The sequence below is a fragment of the Saccharomyces cerevisiae genome, chromosome XVI (assembly GCF_000146045.2).
Source record: "Saccharomyces cerevisiae S288C chromosome XVI, complete sequence".
NCBI lineage: Eukaryota > Fungi > Ascomycota > Saccharomycetes > Saccharomycetales > Saccharomycetaceae > Saccharomyces > Saccharomyces cerevisiae.
This window is the reverse complement of record NC_001148.4, coordinates 286,912-308,753: the sequence shown is the minus strand read 5'-3', so window position 1 is coordinate 308,753 and position 21,842 is coordinate 286,912. Positions and strand designations below refer to the sequence as shown.

Sequence of the window (21,842 nt, the reverse complement as noted above, 5' to 3'; positions counted from 1 at the left end):
GTCCCATCACTATTAGTATTTTGTATTATTTCTAAATTTTTTTCTCTCTAATTTTCAATCTTATTCAAGTGTTTGTTGGCGGTACTGTAAATTTTCATTTTTTAATCTCTCCCTTCTCTATTTGTTACTTATTCGGTAAATATCTCCTTTATGATTTTATTCAAATTCCATTCTTAACTAACTAACTATACTGTTTATAAATTTCTCTTCTCTTATATATGCAAGGTACAGTGTGTAAAATTAATTATTGTATTTGAAGAAAAGGCTTTAAAATCTGAACATTTGAAGCCCTAATATTCTGCACCGTGCCCTATTAATTTTCGCCCCTTTCCGTAGAAGCCCGGCGAGACCTCATTCCGACTAATTTTCCTCAATGCTTTGCCCTTCCTTGTAAACATTATAATAAACAATCATCTCAATATTGGCGTTTTGCTCCTATATCCTTGCCAACATTTAAGATTGTGGCTGTCCCATCTGCGACAGAAATCATTTTACATTAGTTTTTCTTTACTCACTTCTTTCCCCATTTGTCATGGATTCGCAAGTGCCCAATAATAACGAAAGCTTAAACCGCTTCAATGACATCATCCAAAGCCTGCCTGCAAGAACTAGGTTGACCATATGCTCATTATGTCTGCTGGACAATATCTCCACTCAACTACTGAGGTTTCTTATCCTTAATGCCAACTCTCCCAATATTATAGCGGTTTTGACGGACCAGACGGCTTTCCTAAGCTCAGGCGAAACAGAAATTTTTCAAACGTTAGTCAAGCTCTTTAAGCAGATCAGAATGATTTACCACACCAGATCTCCGTTACTGTCTGTTCACGACGTGGCGCCTGGTTTATGGTTTCCCAACTCCCCTCCCCCCCTTATATTGAGAGGCCACGAAGCGTTTATTATTACTGCCATAAGAAAGGCGAATCTGCTAACATTTCTATTGACGTCGCTGAACTGCCTTAATTACGGGTTTGAGCTGCTACAGTCGATATTTCTCGATATTTTCTGTCCAAATACAAACACTGTCGGTAACAACTCCCTGGAACAAAGCGGAAAGTTTTTGAAATCGCAGGCTATCCTATATCTTGATCTGAAAACACAGGCTTACATTGCCGGCTTGAAAGAGTTTCAGGACGAGACGAACGAAATTTCTTTAGAAAAGAAACAAGAGCTACTAGACTTAATCTTCCCATCCAATCTGGCTGATATTCTCGTGCAGAGAAGAACCGGCGATTCTGGAGACATTACACTTTTGACTCCATCGGAGAAGGACTTCGTCGAAAGGTGCGATCGTCGGAGAGAAAATTTAAAGATCGTCCAAGATTTTAACTCTCTGACCCAGAGCTACGAATGGGCTCAATTTATCAGAGAGTTGCTGGATTATTGTAATAAAAATATGGGTCTCATCATATGGGGCAGAAAGGGTCGCGGAAAATCACCATTATATGACTTTGATGTCAACGAGTTTGATCCTCAAGTACTCTTTTCTACAGGGACCAGGACCGTAGAATTCATGGACGACCAAAATCAGCCAAGCAGTGCGTCTGCTTTTTTGTCAACTGCTCGTCCGAATCATTACAGCACACATACACCTACCACAGATGTGTCTTCCAAAAACCCCGCTATCACACAATCCATTGTGGATGCCGCTGTTGCGGCCTCGATGAGCAACAGCAGCTCTGGTCCTCATTCCTCTCATAACAACAGCAGTAACAGCAACAATAATGGTAGTATCGGATTAAGAAAACCAAAGGCGAAAAGAACTTGGTCCAAAGAGGAAGAAGAAGCATTAGTGGAAGGCCTGAAAGAGGTTGGCCCATCGTGGTCTAAGATTCTAGATTTATATGGTCCCGGTGGTAAAATCACGGAAAATTTGAAGAACAGGACGCAGGTACAACTGAAAGATAAAGCCCGTAATTGGAAATTACAATACTTGAAGAGTGGCAAACCATTGCCTGACTATTTGATAAAAGTGACCGGTAACTTGGAGAAAATCTACAAGGCAAAGAAAAAATTCTCTCAATCTCCAAATTCGTCAACTATTATGGAACAAAATTTATCTCAGCATCCTTCATCAGCTGCATCTGCTACTGAAGACACTCAAACTCATCAAGAGGATTCACATGGGCAAAATAGTGATAATATGCCATCTAACGGACTTTTTGGCAATAGTACATCGGACAATACAGGTTTTGATCCTCATTTAGAAGATGGGATGTAGCGCGCTTAAATGAACAGACTTCTAATTTTCTATTGAACCACTCACTATTAAAAATACTTTGATGGGTTGTTAACTTCGCATTGTTTGGTTCCCTAGGTATATTCTTTTGACGTGGTCACCCTATCTTCTAGCAACCTGGTCCCCTCGTGTTTTTCTTTTTATTCTTTTTTCTTTTCCATTTTCTATTACATTGGAATGTATATATTTGATGTTCTCATTTTCTAAAATGAAAACTGTTGTATAATTACTTAAAATCCAAGATAAAAATGTGTTGTAATAATATGTGTTTGGTAAGGTGTCGCGGTTATTGGAATAAAGTTTATATAAGACAAAATATCAACGTGTTTTATTTATACAAACATAAAAGCGCGCATTTAACGCCCTTTTACCTTTTATTACTCGGTATTTTTCTTAACGTAGTCCCATAGACTTTTCAATAATCCCTCAGGTAAACTATACAAGTCAATTATAAATTCACCCTCTTCAACATTATTCGTCACGTTCATTTCTGGTGTTTTATTGTCGGTAACCATTTGAACAACACCAACCAGGTCATCTTCATTTAGTTTAGTCAATCCGAACGCTAATTTTTCTAGGTCCACGCTCCCTTTCACGGTAGATGCACTGCCCGTCTTAGCTCTCTTCGCCTTTGGTTCTGCAGTTGTGTTCGTGGTAGTCCTTCTTTTCCCAATGGTGCCTGTATTGGCCGTCGTTTCTTCAGTAGATCCACTTTTCGCAAGTTCTTCTGTTAAAAGTGGTTTATTGAGAGGAATCTGGATAACGTGCTCCACTTCATAACTCTCTTGTAGAAAGTTCAAATCGTGTGGTATTTTCCGCTCACCTGCTTTTTCCAACAAGAAAACGCTTATATCTAAAGGAAATCCACCCCAACCTTGTTCCTCAATTCTAAATGGTGGGTCAGTAAATGTCCTGTTAGGATTGGCGAAAGTTGGGTGCAAGTGGTAAATAACTTTGTCAAAAATTGTAGCGGGAATTTCTTTTCCTTCATCATCCAATAATACAATTTCTATACTCCATTGACGAACAGGAAAATTCTCTACTGGTGGCACTTCTGGCAGAATGTGTTGTTGGGTTTTTATACGGATGGTTCTTTTTACTGTCTGTTGGTTATTTAATGATGAGAATAGAGTCGTAAGTTAGTATTATTTTAGCTAACAAAACAAAAAGCATATGGGTGGGTGGCTAAAAGAGATTAACGAACATACAGCTACCATGATTAGTTATCTAATATCAGTCAGCTCCGAGGTCACGAAGGAGAAAAATTACGGTATATTCTTTTTTTTTCACCGCACTACAGCCTTGACGTGTAATACTGTAACAAGTTCAAACTTCAAGTTTTTTGTCAGTACTTTGCTAAAGAGCTTTCTCGTCTTGAGTGATTTTAAAAAGTGACAGTAAATAAAACAGGAAAGCTAGCCAACAATATTTCTTATTTAAATAAAATAATGATCTATTAATACGCCTGTATAAATAATAAAATGGTTAAAAGTACCGCAAGAGCCACTGTTGTAGGAGTCAAAAAGTTGCTCGCATTATCGTAGTCCTCATTCAATGATGAAATATTCGAATAAGGTGTAGAAGAAGCAACGTAGGAGTGAGAAGTCACGAAAGGCCGAATAGTAGTCGTTGATTCAGTTGTACTTGCATTGATAAGGTTTCCATCGTAAGTATTAACAATATTCTTTTCTTCGACTACTTCATATATATTTGAACCAAGCTTACCCAAATCTTCAGCTTGGGCATTGAAGTCATAAATTAAATCCTCTTCTTCTTCTTCTTCAAGACCGCCTTCAGAACTTCTTTCAAAATCATCAAATTCGTATTCGTTGATATACTCTAGTAGCATATCTGATTTTGACTTCATTTTCGCGTACTCGTTGAAGTCTATAAACTCAAGAGTGTCCGGTAAATCAGTAAGAACAACATCTCTTGTGCTTGCCAACTGTTCCAAAGTCTTCTTGTCAATAGCTTTCTTATCGATTTCAATCACTATAGGGTCTTCATTGAAGTATAAAATTGAGTCACCTCCTAGCTCTTCAGTGGAAAGGCCTACATTACTTCGCTCGCCAAAAACAGTAGAACATAAAATACTTTGTGCAGCAACTATTAATATTTGTTTCTTCATTGATAGTATAGCGTGATCTTATATTTGTTAGTGATGATTTTATGGCACGGACTTAGTTAGAATGCCATTCTAGAGAAGAAATCTTCATATGTTCGTTACATAAAGAGAATAAAATTACCTAAAATTGGATGATAACTTTTATAAAATCAACTACTTTTTGTGGCATTTTTTTCTTTTCTCTTTTCATCATGATTTGAGTGTACTATTACTGCAGTGCAAAAAAAGGGTAGTAATGAGGCGGTACGCAAATCGTAAAAAAAATACAAATGTAGTAAGTGGATGATGTAAATGAGTTAACTAAAAATGAATACAAAGGTTATGTGAAGATAGCTTTATTTAAAATATCTCAAAATGACGTTATATATCCATAATTTATTGTTGACCAGCCAAAGCAGCGATCTTGGCAGCAACACGAGCAGCTCTTTCTTCCTTGGACAATTTGGTTTGTCTGTACTTCTTGGATTCAGCAGCGTATTGTTCCTTGGTGAATTTCTTTTCAGTTGGCTTGAAAGCTGGGTCAGCTCTGATAGCTTCGTGAGCAGAAGTGTAGATGTCTTCCAAAGAGTCAGCATCAATGTCGTCAGCTAGGTAACCCTTGAATAATTCAGAGAATCTTTCTTCATCATCGTCAGCTAATTCTTCCATGTATTGGGAAACGTGGCCACCAAAGATGTAAGATCTCAATAATTCTGGGTCAATTTCTTCGGTTTCGAAGTCCCAACCTGGGAATCTGTTTTCGGAGTGAGGAACGTACAAACCACCGTCAGAAGCACCCTTTAGAGCACCGAAAACTCTGGCACCAGTGGTGGTTCTTTGCAAACCAATATCCAAGAAGACCTTGAATGGACGTGGACCATCTTCAACAGCTTCGGTCAATTCGTATTCACCTTCAACTTCTTCAACACCCTTGTAAGTTTCGTCCAAACCCAACTTTTGCAAGGTTCTTCTGGCGATCAACAAACCAGTAGCGTAAGCAGCAGCCCAGTTGGTCAAACCGTGGGTAATACCGTATCTTGGCAATTCGTGGGAGTAGGCAGCAGCTAAGACGACATCACCAGTGATGGTAGAAGAGATGATTTGACAGATGATATCCTTGTTAGTGAATCTAACAACCAATCTGTACTTTGGAGTGTTGTACTTGGCCTTGTGTTGGGTGACCAATCTCTTTCTTTGGTAGTAATCAGTCTTACCTTCTCTTCTTCTTCTGAAAGGAGTTTGGAAACGAGAGGAGTAAGCAGAGGACTTAGCGTCTTTTTGGAAAGCCATTGTTGCTGAGATTTGTGACGGTGTCTTTTATTTTGAAGTGTAGGAGAAAACAAAAGTAAAGGTTGGCCTCTGAAATATACTACATCGGATATGTCTACAAACTTTTCTATTTATTTTTTTTTTTTTCAAAGCATCTGGCGACTACTGGGATCTGCGACGCTAAGTGAAGCCTCTGAAATTTTCGGATGTGAGCGATTCCGCATTGAAAGCCACCAGAAAAAAAAAAAAGAAAAAAAAGAGAATATTTCAATAATTTTTTTTGCTTTATGGGTGTTTTAGGATGTCTGGATGTACAAGTTAGCTGTCTAGAAAAGCTGTATCACATGAACAAGAATCTTCATTTCTTCATTTCTATGACGGCTAGAAAACAAAGATTTGATGATTACAAGAAGTTCGGTGCCGTGATTATATGCTTAAAACATCTCAATATGAAGTCATGGTGTTTTACTTAATTCAAAAGCATAACAGTATTTATGTACATTGAATGACTTTGTATTTACAATTAATTTGAGTTGTCTTTCCTTGTGTCTATAACTTCTGGGGATAAAATAGCAGCATTAGCCAATGACGCTGCTTTTTCATCTGCATTCATCTCAGGCTCCTTTTTAGAGTCACTTACAGCTGTACCATCACCATAATGAGCTCTGAAGAATGTGTAATGTAAAATAATATCATCGATATTTCGCATCGCTGGATCGCTAGCAAAATCTGGATCGATAAAAAAGAAGACAGGCATATCTATTTCTTCACCGGCAGCTAGCTTTTGTTCTTCAAAGCAAAAACATTGGATTTTATTAAAGTATTGAGCTGCTTCACCAGGCGCTATGCTATAAGTAGCCATACCAATAATATCTTTATCGCTGTAATTCTTGGCTTTATAAAAAGCGAGGGCTGTTTCACCAGGCAGAACGTAAACCTCACGTTGTTGAGGAACGAATTTCCACGGTAAAATTTGTGATACTTCACTGGTGAATGAGATACGAATTCTCTTCTCAGTATCTACAGGAATGAGTTTATCGTCGGTAAATTTTCTTCTATCTGTTATGGGAATCCCACCAAAACCAGTACGAGCACAAATGGCTCTATAGAGTGGTACCGCTGCATATGCCAAACCCAAGAAAAGTACCGCGACGCTGCTGAAATAAAATGCAACCGTACGATCTTTAAATTTTCTCTCCCTTGCTCTTTTCAACTCTCGCAATTGCTGGATTTCATTTCTAGTAAGTTTTGAAATATCAAATGTATGTTTTGGTTGTTCGCTGTTCACTGAATAACTTCTCAATGCAACGTTTTTGCATATGGCCCGCCTTAGAGCTAGCGCATGAGGTGCCAACCATGAGTCGGATCTAAGAAAAGTTCCTAACAGTGGAACCTTAGATCTAACAATGGGACATATTCTTATCATGACAATATTAGGGAATTTTGGCTGCAATATTATTTGTTTGTGCGCTGAAGTGCTATTTCACCTGCGACAGGAATATTATTACTTTAAAGAAGATACTTAAGCGTTCGCTGCCCCTTTAGACTCTTCACTGTTCTTTGATTTGTATTGGTTAGTATCTATGTCCTTAAAAGATATATCATGTTTCATCCGTCAAAGGGCATTGGTTAGGGAAAGGGTTTTCCAATGGTTACGCTGTTTTTCCTACAGATCCGCTCCTTAGATGGGGAGAATAATGTTTTGGAATGGCAGAAAACAAGAAAAAGCAAAACAAAGAGTACGAAGGAAAATGAAAAATAGTTGAATATTAGAAAAAAGGATGAGGTCTCTGGGATGGAAGAAGAAAGTAATTCTTATGAGAAAATTTGCGGGAGTTCTTTGCCAGTGAGATAAAGTTTTTTTTAATTTTAATCAACACAAAATACACATATTTATATAAACTGACGAAATAATGTCAGCAAACAGTGGTGTAAAACGAGCCAGTAAGGCTTTTAAAACATGTTTATTTTGTAAACGGTCACATGTTGTATGTGATAAGCAACGTCCATGTTCTAGGTGCGTCAAGAGGGATATTGCCCATTTATGCAGGGAAGATGATATTGCGGTTCCAAATGAGATGCCATCACAGCACGAAAGTTCTCCGAATGATAATAATATACAGGGCAAATATGCAAATAAAGCACACACTGGAATTCCGTCTGACTATCAGAATGAACCAGTCAATAAAAGTGGATCCACATATGGAGAGGAACTGTCACCGAAACTAGACTCCTCTCTTGTAAATGATACAACCAGCTTGCTGCTTCCGCAACAACCTGTATTTGTGTCCGAGAATGTTGGTTCGGAATTCAGTTCTTTGAATGAATTTCTTTCTATGCTAGAAAATCCTCTATTGACTCAAACATCACTAAGTTCCAGCAGTGCGAGCAATGTTCATTTGGAAAATGGCTCACAAACCACACAATCGCCATTAGAGTACCAAAACGACAATCGTAGGGATGAAATAGGAGTGGCAAGACAAGAAAATAGGTCGCCTACTATTATGTCAGGTTCTTCCAATAGTATCTCGAAAGGGGATAAACAAGATCAAGAAAAGGAAGAGTCTCGAATTCTAGCGAATGCAAACGAAAACAGTGCACCGACACCGAAGGAACAATTCTTTTTAACAGCGGCGGATCCGTCAACAGAGATGACACCAGAACACCGGCTGAAGTTGGTCATAAATGCGAAGCTTGAAGCAGGATTATTGAAGCCGTATAATTATGCCAAGGGGTATGCAAGACTACAAGACTACATGGACAAATATATGAATCAGTCTTCCAAGCAAAGGATTCTGAAACCACTATCCACCATTAGACCGGCGTTTAGAACCATTGCGCGTTCATTGAAGGATGTTGACTTAGTTTTAGTGGAGGAGAGCTTCGAGAGGATGTTATTATCTTATGATCGTGTTTTCACCTCTATGAGCATGCCAGCGTGCTTGTGTAGGCGTACCGGTGAGATTTACAGAGCCAATAAAGAGTTTGCTTCACTGGTTGACTGCACAGTCGATGATTTACGCGATGGAAAGCTTGCGATCTACGAGTTGATGACAGAAGAAAGCGCTGTGAATTTCTGGGAAAAATACGGGTCCATAGCGTTTGATAAGGGTCAGAAGGCTGTTTTAACAAGTTGTAGTCTTCGAACCAAAGATGGAATCCGCAAACGGCCATGCTGTTTTAGTTTCACTATCAGAAGGGATAGGTACAACATCCCAATTTGCATCGTCGGGAATTTCATCCCTTTGTCATAAGCATAAGTAATACATAGTAGGTAATTGGTATTTCCAGCGTCATTAAAAAGCAAAGTAACGGGTTTACTTTTTCCTCAAGCCGCTGGCCCGAGCAGTTACTTGAAATAGCCGTATTACTACGAGCAATACGAAGACCTTTTTCTACCAGCATTTGTTTTTTTTCAAATCATTCCCATTATTACCCCAGGATCTTTTCATAATGCGGCGACCAGAGATAGGGAAAAAAACTGCGAACTGGCTGAATCTGATTTGGCGAAGGGCAGATTCTCGGGTATTTCTGTGAGGGTGACCGCCGTTGATATATATCAGTGACTTTTGGGAACCTTTATCTCATTTATTCTCAAGATAGAACTGTAACGAGGGTGAAAGAAAAAGAACTGTAAGATGACATCTATAGATAATAGACCTTTGCCGTTCATATACCAGTTCACAGCCGGTGCCATTGCCGGCGTCTCGGAGCTATTGGTGATGTATCCATTGGACGTGGTGAAGACAAGAATGCAATTACAAGTGACAACCAAAGGTCATCCCGCTGTTGTTGCAGCGAAAGCAGCAGTAGATCACTACACGGGCGTGATGGATTGTCTTACAAAAATTGTGAAGAAGGAAGGATTTTCGCATCTTTACAAGGGTATCACATCGCCTATATTAATGGAGGCTCCGAAAAGAGCAATTAAGTTCTCCGGAAACGATACATTCCAAACGTTTTATAAAAAGATTTTCCCCACGCCCAATGGGGAGATGACTCAAAAAATCGCCATATACAGTGGTGCGTCCGCTGGCGCCGTGGAAGCCTTTGTCGTCGCGCCTTTTGAACTAGTGAAGATTAGATTACAGGATGTGAATTCACAGTTCAAGACACCCATTGAAGTTGTAAAGAATAGTGTTGTGAAAGGTGGTGTTTTGTCACTTTTCAATGGGTTGGAAGCCACTATCTGGAGACACGTTCTTTGGAATGCCGGTTATTTCGGTATAATATTCCAAATTCGGAAGCTTTTGCCGGCGGCTAAAACAAGCACGGAAAAGACCAGAAATGATTTGATCGCAGGTGCTATTGGTGGCACTGTCGGGTGCTTGTTGAATACACCATTTGACGTGGTAAAATCTAGGATCCAAAGAAGTTCCGGGCCGCTGAGGAAGTACAACTGGTCCCTGCCTTCAGTGCTGTTAGTTTACCGTGAGGAAGGGTTTAAAGCATTGTATAAGGGATTTGCGCCAAAGGTCATGAGACTTGCCCCCGGTGGTGGGTTATTGTTGGTAGTTTTCACGAACGTCATGGATTTTTTCAGAGAAGTCAAGTATGGTAAAAAACAATGATCCTGACGCTTTTTATTTCATTTTGTTGTAGCCCGCCCATACATGTATACGTATATATATATATATATTTATTGGAAGTAAAAGTAAAAAACTCGCTTACCTAGCACATGTTTAAACAAGCGTTGAAATGAAGGAAATAATGAAAGTCTAGTTTTGTCTAGCGATAAATAGTGTTAATTAAAACAGCCTTTTACAACTAAAGAATATTTATATAATAATGATGCCATATACCACACATGGGAAAACAAATATATAAGGGGGAAGTGGGAGGATGAAAAAAGAGTAATGAAAATACTAGTAGTACCAGGTGAGGTAAAACAAGCACGTCCGTCCCGCTTTCACCCTGGAGAAATATATCTAGGAAGATATGCATGAGAAGAGGGAGAGAAAGGAAATGCTAGATTAAGGGAAAGAAATATGACAATATTAATGAGAAACATCCATGCTTGCACAAATTAAGTCCAACTTGTTGATTAGTGAGGGTTTGATCTTGTTCTTGTCCCGGTTATCTTCTTATTCATTACGATAACATGGTTGGAGTGTTTCTCTTAGATTTGTAGTCCTTAATAGCTGCCTTGATCGCATCTTCCGCTAACATAGAGCAATGCAACTTGACTGGGGGCAAGCTCAACTCCTTAGCAATTTCAGTGTTCTTAATTTTTGCCGCATCGTCCAAGGTCATCCCCTGTACCAATTCAGTCATATATGAAGAGGAGGCAATGGCGGAGCCACATCCAAAAGTTTTGAATTTGACATCTTCAATAACGCCAGTAGAGTCGTTGACTTTGATCTGCAACCTCATCACATCACCGCACGCTGGCGCACCCACTAGACCAGTGCCGACGTTGGGCAATTTTTTATCTAATGAGCCGACGTTTCTTGGATGTGTATAATGCTCTATGACCTTGGGATGATAAAGCCTTTTCGTTATGCTGGACGCTCTCAAAACCCCCATGGCATTCACAGGTCTGATGGCCATCAGAGCAGGCCTTGCAAATCTCGTTATAACAGGAAGCATCAGGTTAAATATGTGTTATGTGTTGTGTTTTCCTTATTCAATTGTTATATGAAGGGATGTTCTTATGGATTTAAGAATAATCTCTGAACACAAATATATATGCGGAAGAGCGAAGGAAGAGAGCAGAAAAGGCTACAACGAAACCCTTTCATTTACTTATATAAATAGCCTGAGTCATTTTTCCTCTCAATTTTTGCATCATCATGATCATACATGCTTTTTTTTTCCTTCTCCATGGCTAATTGGGGTGCAACGCACCTTATCGCCTTTGACGGCCTTGGCTAAGCGGAGATAAAGCCTCCGAACTTCGGCCCCGAAGGGATTGGCGCGGATATACACGGAAATAGCTTGTCATTTTTCCTTCGGTTGATGTCCGCGGACCGAGAAGTGGTGTTTCCACATTACGTCTCAGTGATGCAATCATCATGGCACGGGCATTAATTAAGGTTAAGGAACCACTTCTCTACGCCATACTCCAAACAATAACAATATTAGACCTAGCCAATTGATACCCATGAGCGTGCAGTCATTGCCATGGATTATTCATCTCTTTTCGCTGTTCTCTTTCTTTTCAAGTTTGTCATCATCATGCCTTCACTTTTGCCTTTCCATCTTTCTTTTTGCTGCAAAATAAAGGGAAGAGGGGTAAAAACGCAAGGAAGAACAAGAAGAAGAGGGTAGTGCAAGAAAAAGAAAAGAAGAAAAAAAAAAAAAAGTAATCTTGATACCGTGAGCAAATAAGCTAACGGAAAGCGTAAGAAAGAAGAGCGTGTTTTGGGAAATAACACCACAGCATAAAGCTAAAATTCAGTTTATATAATCTATAGTAGTCCTATAGAAATTGCGAATAACGGAAACAATAGTCCACCAAAGCAAGCATAGGGAGTGGAGATAGCATCTAGGTTATGATAACTAACACCGAGTTCGATGTGCCCGTAGATTGGTTGTATAAAGGTAAGAGTAGACGGAAGACAAATACGAAGCCATCGAGGCCTTCTACGTCGCCAGCCTCCTCTTCATCTACGTCCTCTTCGAAAAACGGAGACAATAGCACGAGTGGTAACAGGTCTAGCAATGATAAGCCTCGTGCGAGGTCGTCATCTGTATCCAATGCAGCACTTTGTAATACTGAGAAACCAGATTTGAAGAGGAACGATGGTAATACCTCTGCATCAGACACTGATAACATACCGCTACTTACTCCTATTAATAGCGGTAACCGGAGCGATTCCGCTGACATTGATAATCCGGCTACCGTAGACGCCATAGACCTTATAGATAATGATGACAACGGCTCAAGTACTCAATTTGTAAGGAAAAAACGTTCCACTTCTATATCCAATGCTGTGGTCTCGTCCAAACCAAGACTGGCCAGTTCTGCCATAAACGCCACCGCATCTTCTTCTGTTGGCAAGGGAAAGCACCCGCCAATTTCTTCACCATCTAATGCTACTCTCAAGAGAAGCAACTCGACTAGTGGAGAAAAGACTAAAAGGTCGATTTTTGGATCTTTGTTTAGCAAACGGTCTACCTCTTCTTCAGCTTCCACTGCCAAGAAACCATTACCTGTTGTTAATACTAGCACGACTGAGAATGAGTCTGGTGGCATTAAAGCAGTTGCGACTCCTGATCCACGGGTGAAGGAGATATCATCACCAATGAGAGGAGTGGCACCAACAGCTAGCAAGCCACAGACACCTATACTCCCCTCCCCTGCACTTGCAGTAAAAGACCTATCTACAGTTTCATTGAAAAGGGTCTCGTTTGCCGTCGATAAATTCGAATCCGATCCTCCCCAACAACTTCCTTCAAGAACCCCAAAAAAGGGAAACATCCTTATCCCTGATGACATGATAAGCGAGGTTCCTTCTATTTCCGTGGGTATTTCCAGTAGCAACCAATCGGCCAAGTCAACCAATTCCAACATTAAGGGACCGTTGTACACTAAGAAGTCTAAAGAATATATACTCGCCCTGGAAAATCAAAAGTTGGCTTTAAGGGAGGCTGCTAAGCATCAGCAAGAAGCTCATTTTGCTGCTAATAGAATAGCCTTTGAAGTAGCCAATTTTAAGACTGCTTCGGATGCAGGCGGTAAGCTTACTGAAAAGTCATCAGAAGGCACCATTACGAAGCAAAGAGAAGAGGTGTCACCTCCAAATGTTGAAGCTGATCGGGAGCTTGAGAATAATAAACTTGCAGAAAACCTCTCAAAAGCCGGCATTGATAAGCCCATTCATATGCATGAGCACTATTTCAAGGAACCTGATCAAGATAAGTACCAAGACGGTCATTCTATTGAAAATAACGAAGTTACGCTGGATGTTATTTACACAAGATGCTGCCATTTAAGGGAAATTTTACCCATTCCGTCTACCCTAAGACAAGTAAAGGACAAGACAGCTCCCTTGCAAATATTGAAGTTTTTGAACCCTAAGCCTACCTTGATCGATATTCTTTCCTTTTGTGATTTCATCACCATTGCTCCCATTCACACGATTGTTTTCGACAATGTAGCTTTAAACCAGGATATGTTCAGAATAATTATTTCTGCTTTGGTAAACTCCACAGTTTTGGACAAATTGAGTTTAAGAAATGTACGAATCGACCAAGATGGATGGAAATTACTATGTAAGTTCCTTTTGCTAAACAAATCACTGAACAAGCTCGACATTTCCCAAACGAAAATCAAATCTGACCTTGCTGAATCACTATATCGCCATAACATGGATTGGAACTTGTTTACTGACGTCTTGTCTCAGAGATCTCACAAACCTATAGAAGAATTGTTATTCAATGGTATTCAATTTAGCAAAATTCCTTACTCATGCTTTGCACGTTTACTGACATCCTTTGCTACCCAAAAAAACTTTCCAGAATCGGGCATCAGGCTTGGTTTAGCAGGTGCCACTACTTCCAATATCTCTCAGGATTGTCTGAAATTTATCTTCAATTGGATGTCTCAATATAACGTCCAGGGTGTGGATCTAGCGTTTAATGATCTGTCCACTATGATTAAGCCAATGGTTGGTAAACTATCTGCTCTATCATATGATAACTTAAGATATTTCATTTTGAACAGCACTAATATTTCGACTTCTTATGATTTAGCTTTGCTCTTGAAATATCTTTCTAAGTTGCCTAACTTGATTTTTTTGGATTTGAGTAATTTGTCGCAATGCTTTCCTGACATTTTACCCTACATGTACAAGTATTTACCAAGATTTCCGAACCTGAAGAGGATACATTTGGATAGCAATAATTTGACATTAAAGGAACTAGCTGTCGTTTGTAATATTTTGATTAAGTGCAAATCGCTCTCGCATGTGTCAATGACTAATCAAAACGTTGAAAACTTCTATCTAATGAACGGCACAGATTCTCCCGTTCAACAAACTAACACAGACGGCGACTTGGATAGTTCGAGCACATTGGACGTTAAGGGCCAATTTGCTAAAAATAGTTTTTCATCCACACTTTACGCATTTGCTAGAGACTCTCCAAACTTGATTGGTTTAGATTTTGACTATGATTTGATATCAGAAGAGATTCAATCAAGAATAGCACTGTGCTTGATGAGAAATATGAAACGGACCATGGATTCGACTTTCCAGTTAGATGAATTGGATTCGCAAGATGATTTGCTATTCGATGGCTCTTTAGTAACTATGACCGCTGAAAGTGTTTTAGAAAAACTGAACTTGTTAAGCGATAAGAGTACAAAGGTCAAAAAAGACACCACGAAGAGATATTTGCTGAAAAAATATATTGAAAAGTTCCATATCTTGCACCATAATGTTCAGCATACAATAGATACTATGTTCGAAAAAAGGAAATCAGGTGAATTGCCATTGCAAGAAAAAGAAAACCTTGTAAGATTACTCCTTTTGGAACAAAACTTATGCAATATACTAGAATTGTTTTCGCATAATCCGAATCTGAATGATGTCCTTGGATCCAGCAGGGATGATTCGAAGGAAAGTGTTGACTCCAGCGAAGATTCAAAATTACCAGCATTGAAGCACGTTGAATCCGGATACCATGTTCCCGAAGAAAAAATACAACCTGAGAATGATGTAATTACAGCAAGACCACATTTAATGGCCACCGATTCTGGTAAAACTATTGACGTTTTCACAGGCAAACCATTGGTGTTCAAGCATACATCATCTAGTACTTCTGTAGGTTGTAAAAAGCAGGAAGAAGAAGAAGGTGAACTACATAAATGGGGTTTCTTCGTTCAGCAGCAGAGGTCTTTATACCCTGAAAATGAATCAACAAGGCAGACACCTTTTGCATCAGGTGATACGCCTATCAACACAGAAACAGCTGGTAAGTCAACTTCATCTCCTTCAGTTTCAACTTCTAACAATGAAACTGCTACCACTAGTTTATTTAGCCCAGCTAATCCTAAGATTTTACCAAAAATTCCATCCGGTGCTGTCTTAAGATCGGCAATCATGAAGGCTAAAGGTATTGATTCTATCGATGATTTGATTCAGAACGTTAACTCCAACAACATAGAATTGGAGAACATTTATGGTGAATCCATTCAGAATAGCGCTTCGACATTTACACCAGGCGTGGATTCTGATGTATCTGCGCCCAATACCGATAAAGGATCCGTAGAAACATTGCCTGCAGTCTCAACTGACGACCCAAATTGTGAAGTCAAAGTCACTGCTACCTATGACAAACTATTAAATAATTTGTCGATGGAGAGGTCAATCAGACTTTGAAGATACATGAATCCTTCTCTTCACTGATGGATCCATTTTCTTCTTCCTTTTTTTCACTGCATAAAACTTTTTTTATCAACCTTTCATATTTTCCATATTTATTTATATATACCGCCAGTAAATTTGGCGATATTCGATAGACTTAACAGATAAACTTTTTAAGATGAATTAAAGCACAGAGGATTAAGCTTACCTCTTTAGAATCAATTGATATGTTCGGCTACATATTAGACACTGCATATAACCCAAGGCGGGTAAAATATGAACAATTTCAATTGGGCTTTGTAAATGCTTACTTTTAAATGTAAACGAAGCTCATCAGAAGAAAAAAAACAAGAGATTTGGAAAAGGCTACTTCGACCTCAATAATTTCTCAGCCTATCTTTCTAATGTCATTACCACAATGGTGTCCACCGCATTCCACCTTAAAAAGAAATCCAACTACAGGAGAGGACGTATACTGCATATGTAAAAGGCCAGACTATGGGGAGCTGATGGTGGGATGTGATGGTTGTGATGACTGGTTTCATTTCACCTGCCTTCATATTCCTGAGCAGTTTAAGGACCTGGTGTTCTCTTTTTATTGTCCTTACTGTCAAGCGGGGATTACTGGTAAGAATAAGGACGCCATAATCAATGGTGAAGGGAGCTTGCCAAAAACCTTATGGAAAAGAAAATGTAGGATAAGTGATTGCTACAAACCATGTTTACAGGATAGTAAATACTGTTCTGAGGAACATGGTAGAGAATTTGTGAATGATATTTGGTCGCGATTGAAAACAGATGAGGATAGAGCAGTCGTCAAGAAAATGGTCGAACAAACAGGACACATAGATAAATTCAAGAAATTTGGACAACTGGATTTCATTGATAACAATATAGTTGTAAAAACAGATGACGAAAAGGAAATATTCGATCAAATTGTTGTACGAGACATGACGTTAAAAACTCTTGAAGATGATCTGCAAGAGGTTCAAGAGATATCGCTACCATTATTCAAAAAAAAGCTAGAACTTTTGGAAGTATATTTGGGATGGTTAGACAACGTATATACCGAAATGCGCAAGCTGGACGATGATGCTGCAAGCCATGTGGAATGTGGTAAAGAAGATTCCAAGGGGACAAAAAGGAAGAAGAAGAAAAATAGCAGCAGGAGTAGGGCTAGGAAAAATATATGTGGCTATTGTTCTACATACGAGCGAATACCCTGCTCTGTGGAAGAATTTGTCAGAGATTTTGGAAGTAATGAGGAAGCCACCAAAATACATGAGGTATGCACGAAGTGGAAGTGTAACAGACATTTGGATTGGGTGTCTACTAATCAGGAACAATACCTCCAGCAGATTGACTCTTTAGAATCTATGCAAGAAAGGTTGCAACATCTGATACAGGCCAGGAAAAAGCAACTAAATATACAATACTATGAGGAAATTTTAAGAAGAGGTTTGTAACGGCGTTGGAGCCTAATCAAATATCAGTTTCTACATATATATATACTTCGTAGTGATGATATATCAATTGGAGCGTCCTTGCATAGGCAACGCCTATTTGGATAGTCTTCAATTTCGACCCCATTTCACGTGAATAAAGCGGAGCTATCTCTGTTTTGCAAGGGTTCGGCCGATTTTGCTGCGAAATTTTAATAAGCGCATATTGATTTTTTCAAGCAATACTTTGTATATTCATGATCGAATGAATGAAAAAGCACCACTCCTCAGCCGCATACCTTCAGTATCGTATTTATTTCCTTCTTTAATCACTTAAAATGAGCACTTTAGATATTGCAGAAGACAACAAAATAAAAAATGAAGAATTCAAAATTTGGAAAAAATCAATACCCTCATTATACCAACATATTTCAAGTTTGAAGCCTATCTTTGGCTCAGGCGTTGACGAATCTCCATCGACACTTAGGAGTATAGTTTTCACTAACGATAGCTCATGTAATAAATCCAAAGGTGTTTTGAGCGTACCACTTTTATATTCTCAAGGGAGTGAAATCTTTGAGGTGGATTGTATAGTGCCACTCGGACTTCATTACAAAAAACCTGAAAGCATTTCAGAACCGTTAGTACAACCGGATTATACCATGGAATCTCAAAAGGTGGAGCAGACTGTTTTGATTCCAAAATGGGAATTTAAAGGTGAAACGATTGCAAAGATGATTTACGTGGATAACAGCGAAATAAATGTAAAGGTGATAGCCCTTTCTACCAATGGTTCTTTGGCATGGTTCAGAGAAGGTGTCAAATCGCCCGTTTACACAATGATGGAGCCATCCACTTCTCTAAGTTCAGCATCGTCCGGAAATCAAAATAAACCCTGTGTTGATTTTGCAATTTCTAACGATTCAAAAACCTTAACAGTAACTAAGGAAAAACATCTTGATAATGAAAACGCTACAATAAAATTGATAGACAACTCAGGTAAAATAGGAGAAGTGCTTCGTACAATACCTGTTCCTGGCATAAAGAATATTCAAGAAATCAAGTTTTTGAATAATCAAATATTCGCCACTTGTTCTGATGACGGTATCATAAGGTTTTGGGGTAATGAGATAGGCAAAAAGCCCCTTTGGATTCTAAACGATTCTTTGGACGGCAAAACAACTTGTTTTGCTGCATCACCGTTTGTTGATACATTATTTATGACGGGAACTAGTGGTGGGGCTCTCAAGGTTTGGGATATACGTGCAGTTATCGCTTTAGGGGATGCTGATGCTGAGTTAAATATCAACCAAGGACATAATAAAGTCAATGAACTATTCAAAGTTCATCACTTTTATAGCGAGCAAGTGTCCAAAATAGAGTTTTCTTCCATTTCGCCTATGGAAGTGGTTACAATTGGAGGGTTAGGTAATGTTTACCACTGGAATTTCGAACCTGTTTTTGCCATTTATAACGAGATACATGAGGACTTTCAAGGCATAATATCTGACGAATTGGAGGCCGAAAGCATGGCATTTTATCACACTGAGGGCTGCAGAAGAGAAATAGGAGAAAATAATAAGGTTAATACCGTTGCTTATCACAAATACATTGAGGATCTAGTTGCTACAGTTGATAGTGACGGGTTGTTAACTGTATATAAGCCGTTTACTGGAAAAGTTTTAGATGGCAGTAGAGAGGTTGGAGCTGCCAAAAGTTAATTTTTATATTATTTAGGCTGTTTGAGTTTGGGGCGGAAATGTATGAATAAATTGTGTAATATTTAGTCTTTACTTCAGCTTTTGTTTTTCTAAAAATTTGTTTTTAATGTTTTATTGTCTGAAGTAAACATTAATTATTAGCTTGAGAATTGCTCTACATGTATATATAAACGGCAAGGATCTACTCTTTAATATAGAGAAATGTACATACCTTTGAAAACGCGTTTTCAGAGTTTAGAATGTATAAGGTAACCTTAGAACCACATCTCTTATTGCCAGACTCTCAAAGGTGAACTGATATTGAGCCTATTTTACCCTTGTTTATGTTCACTTTCTCAATGCGAAAAAAAATCAAAAAGAAATAAACTTTATCCTTAGAGTTGAAGAATTAGAAAGAGAATAAATCAAAGGGATCAGTTGGGAAAGCTCAATACTTTCCGCTTAATTTTACTGAAAACCTCATCAAACACGTAGGCACATATATATTCATATATTTATATGTTGGCTACCTTCTAATTTGCATGAAATTCGTTCGCTCAAAAAATTAGACATTTTACTAGTAGCAAGTATTACCTGATTAGCATAGCAGGCACTGTTATCATATCTACAAAATACCAATTATATACACAGGATAATGGCTTCAATGTTCAGACCACCAGAATCCAATAGGAGTCACCAAAAGACTCCAAAATTAACGCTTCCAGTAAATTTAGTTCAAAATGCGAAATCCACTAATGATGGGCAACATCTCAACCGGTCACCGTACTCGTCAGTGAACGAAAGCCCATACTCCAACAATAGCACTTCAGCTACTTCCACTACGTCATCCATGGCTTCAAATTCCACTTTGTTGTACAATAGATCATCTACTACAACTATTAAAAATAGACCGGTACCACCTCCATTACCTCCCCTAGTACTAACGCAAAAAAAAGACGGTATAGAATATAGAGTTGCCGGCGATAGTCAGCTTTCTGAAAGATTTTCTAATTTGCATGTTGATATAACTTACAAGGAACTACTATCTAGTGCTCCAATTTCCACTAAGTTATCCAACATAGATACCACTTTTATCAAGAAAGATCTCGACACACCAGAAGGCGAGGATTCATACCCCTCGACACTTCTTTCTGCGTACGACTTCAGCAGTAGCGGGAGCAACTCCGCCCCTTTAAGTGCAAATAACATAATTTCTTGTTCCAACTTAATACAAGGAAAAGACGTAGACCAGTTAGAGGAAGAAGCATGGAGGTTTGGGCATCTCAAGGATGAGATTACTACACTAGGAATTCTAGGAGAAGGCGCGGGTGGTTCTGTAGCCAAGTGCCGATTAAAAAATGGAAAAAAGGTTTTTGCGTTGAAGACAATCAACACTATGAATACTGACCCAGAATATCAAAAGCAAATATTCAGAGAGCTACAATTTAATAAGAGTTTTAAGTCCGATTATATTGTGCAGTACTATGGTATGTTTACCGACGAACAGAGTTCTTCAATATACATTGCCATGGAATATATGGGAGGAAAATCACTGGAGGCAACGTATAAAAATTTGTTGAAACGTGGCGGTAGAATAAGTGAGAGGGTGATAGGAAAGATAGCAGAATCTGTCTTAAGAGGTTTATCATACTTACACGAAAGGAAAGTCATCCACAGGGACATTAAACCCCAAAACATTCTTCTTAATGAAAAAGGGGAAATCAAATTATGCGATTTCGGTGTCAGTGGGGAGGCTGTTAACTCTTTAGCGATGACATTTACTGGAACGTCATTTTATATGGCCCCAGAACGAATACAAGGCCAACCATACAGCGTAACCTGTGATGTATGGTCCTTAGGATTAACTCTTCTGGAGGTTGCTGGAGGGAGATTTCCATTTGAATCTGACAAAATAACGCAAAACGTGGCTCCTATAGAATTATTGACGATGATCCTGACGTTTTCTCCCCAGTTGAAAGATGAGCCAGAACTAGACATATCCTGGAGCAAGACATTTAGATCTTTTATCGACTATTGTTTAAAAAAAGATGCCAGAGAGAGGCCTTCTCCCAGGCAAATGTTAAAGCATCCCTGGATTGTAGGGCAAATGAAAAAAAAAGTCAACATGGAACGGTTTGTAAAGAAATGCTGGGAAAAGGAAAAGGATGGGATATAAACTTCCAACATTTTCCTCTCGTAACCAGAACTGACTTTTTCTACAACAGGAATTCTTTAACGAGACTTCTCCTCCTTCACCATTCATAAGTTTAACGATGTTCTTTTATTATCTAGACACTCCGAAATATTCTTAACATATACGTATATAGTTTACTGAAAACCGAACTAGCCATGGGCTATGAAAGTTCTCCTATTTCCTTACTTACATCAAATAGAAATGCGCATCCAAGTCTTTCTGGCAGGCACGCTATGATGTGCTAAATTATGACTCAAGTGAGTACTAGGCGCTTTTGTACTCAGCCGCGCGGGGAAAATTTCTTCCCTCCCTACCAAAGAGGAAAAAATCATATGGCGTCATATTATCCTATATACAACGGTCGAACAAAAATCTGCTCGACTCAGAAAAATAAAAGGGTTTTAACATACTTATTGCTTACTTAAGTTACCACTTCAGTAACTGGAGCTATAAATACAATAAGCGTTTTGTACGTAGAAAATATCCTCTATATTGCCTGATTTTCTTTAGTTCCGACAAGGGCTCCGACCACGGGACAACCCTTATGATTTCTGTTATAAGGCCTATTTGTTCTAGTTACGACG

General features: G+C 38.8%; 12 protein-coding genes across 12 annotated transcripts, besides 1 other annotated feature; 7 read left to right on the top strand and 5 right to left on the bottom strand.

Moving 5' to 3' along the window:
* Positions 1-532: 532 nt before the first annotated feature.
* Positions 533-2,221, top strand: TBF1 (Tbf1p; the record flags this gene model as incomplete). Its single annotated transcript, NM_001183942.1, has 1 exon — positions 533-2,221. The coding sequence occupies one exon, from the start codon at positions 533-535 to the stop codon at positions 2,219-2,221; it is 1,689 nt and encodes a 562-aa protein (NP_015197.1).
* A 395-nt stretch (positions 2,222-2,616) lies between these two features.
* Positions 2,617-3,456, bottom strand: TAF14 (TATA-binding protein-associated factor TAF14; the record flags this gene model as incomplete). Its single annotated transcript, NM_001183943.1, has 2 exons — positions 2,617-3,342; positions 3,448-3,456. The coding sequence occupies 2 exons, from the start codon at positions 3,454-3,456 to the stop codon at positions 2,617-2,619; spliced, it is 735 nt and encodes a 244-aa protein (NP_015196.1).
* Positions 3,457-3,695: 239 nt separating this feature from the next.
* Positions 3,696-4,367, bottom strand: SPO19 (Spo19p; the record flags this gene model as incomplete). The annotated part of the gene is made up of 1 exon (NM_001183944.1): positions 3,696-4,367. The coding sequence occupies one exon, from the start codon at positions 4,365-4,367 to the stop codon at positions 3,696-3,698; it is 672 nt and encodes a 223-aa protein (NP_015195.1).
* Positions 4,368-4,739: 372 nt separating this feature from the next.
* RPL5 (60S ribosomal protein uL18 RPL5) lies at positions 4,740-5,633 on the bottom strand (the record flags this gene model as incomplete). The annotated part of the gene is made up of 1 exon (NM_001183945.1): positions 4,740-5,633. One exon carries the CDS (start codon positions 5,631-5,633, stop codon positions 4,740-4,742), a length of 894 nt encoding a protein of 297 aa, NP_015194.1.
* Positions 5,634-6,135: 502 nt separating this feature from the next.
* On the bottom strand, positions 6,136-7,038 carry COX11 (Cox11p; the record flags this gene model as incomplete). Its single annotated transcript, NM_001183946.1, has 1 exon — positions 6,136-7,038. The coding sequence occupies one exon, from the start codon at positions 7,036-7,038 to the stop codon at positions 6,136-6,138; it is 903 nt and encodes a 300-aa protein (NP_015193.1).
* A 487-nt stretch (positions 7,039-7,525) lies between these two features.
* Positions 7,526-8,866, top strand: RDS2 (gluconeogenesis transcription factor RDS2; the record flags this gene model as incomplete). Its single annotated transcript, NM_001183947.1, has 1 exon — positions 7,526-8,866. One exon carries the CDS (start codon positions 7,526-7,528, stop codon positions 8,864-8,866), a length of 1,341 nt encoding a protein of 446 aa, NP_015192.1.
* Positions 8,867-9,250: 384 nt separating this feature from the next.
* ODC1 (mitochondrial 2-oxodicarboxylate carrier) lies at positions 9,251-10,183 on the top strand (the record flags this gene model as incomplete). Its single annotated transcript, NM_001183948.1, has 1 exon — positions 9,251-10,183. One exon carries the CDS (start codon positions 9,251-9,253, stop codon positions 10,181-10,183), a length of 933 nt encoding a protein of 310 aa, NP_015191.1.
* Positions 10,184-10,703: 520 nt separating this feature from the next.
* On the bottom strand, positions 10,704-11,201 carry ISU1 (iron-binding protein ISU1; the record flags this gene model as incomplete). Its single annotated transcript, NM_001183949.1, has 1 exon — positions 10,704-11,201. One exon carries the CDS (start codon positions 11,199-11,201, stop codon positions 10,704-10,706), a length of 498 nt encoding a protein of 165 aa, NP_015190.1.
* A 905-nt stretch (positions 11,202-12,106) lies between these two features.
* GIP3 (protein phosphatase regulator GIP3) lies at positions 12,107-15,937 on the top strand (the record flags this gene model as incomplete). The annotated part of the gene is made up of 1 exon (NM_001183951.1): positions 12,107-15,937. The coding sequence occupies one exon, from the start codon at positions 12,107-12,109 to the stop codon at positions 15,935-15,937; it is 3,831 nt and encodes a 1,276-aa protein (NP_015188.1).
* A 389-nt stretch (positions 15,938-16,326) lies between these two features.
* Positions 16,327-17,388, top strand: SPP1 (Spp1p; the record flags this gene model as incomplete). Its single annotated transcript, NM_001183952.1, has 1 exon — positions 16,327-17,388. The coding sequence occupies one exon, from the start codon at positions 16,327-16,329 to the stop codon at positions 17,386-17,388; it is 1,062 nt and encodes a 353-aa protein (NP_015187.1).
* Positions 17,389-17,702: 314 nt separating this feature from the next.
* On the top strand, positions 17,703-19,085 carry UME1 (Ume1p; the record flags this gene model as incomplete). Its single annotated transcript, NM_001183953.1, has 1 exon — positions 17,703-19,085. One exon carries the CDS (start codon positions 17,703-17,705, stop codon positions 19,083-19,085), a length of 1,383 nt encoding a protein of 460 aa, NP_015186.1.
* Positions 19,049-19,269: an origin of replication (ARS1614; Autonomously Replicating Sequence).
* Positions 19,270-19,719: 450 nt separating this feature from the next.
* MKK2 (putative mitogen-activated protein kinase kinase MKK2) lies at positions 19,720-21,240 on the top strand (the record flags this gene model as incomplete). Its single annotated transcript, NM_001183954.1, has 1 exon — positions 19,720-21,240. One exon carries the CDS (start codon positions 19,720-19,722, stop codon positions 21,238-21,240), a length of 1,521 nt encoding a protein of 506 aa, NP_015185.1.
* Between the last annotated feature and the right edge of the window lie 602 nt (positions 21,241-21,842).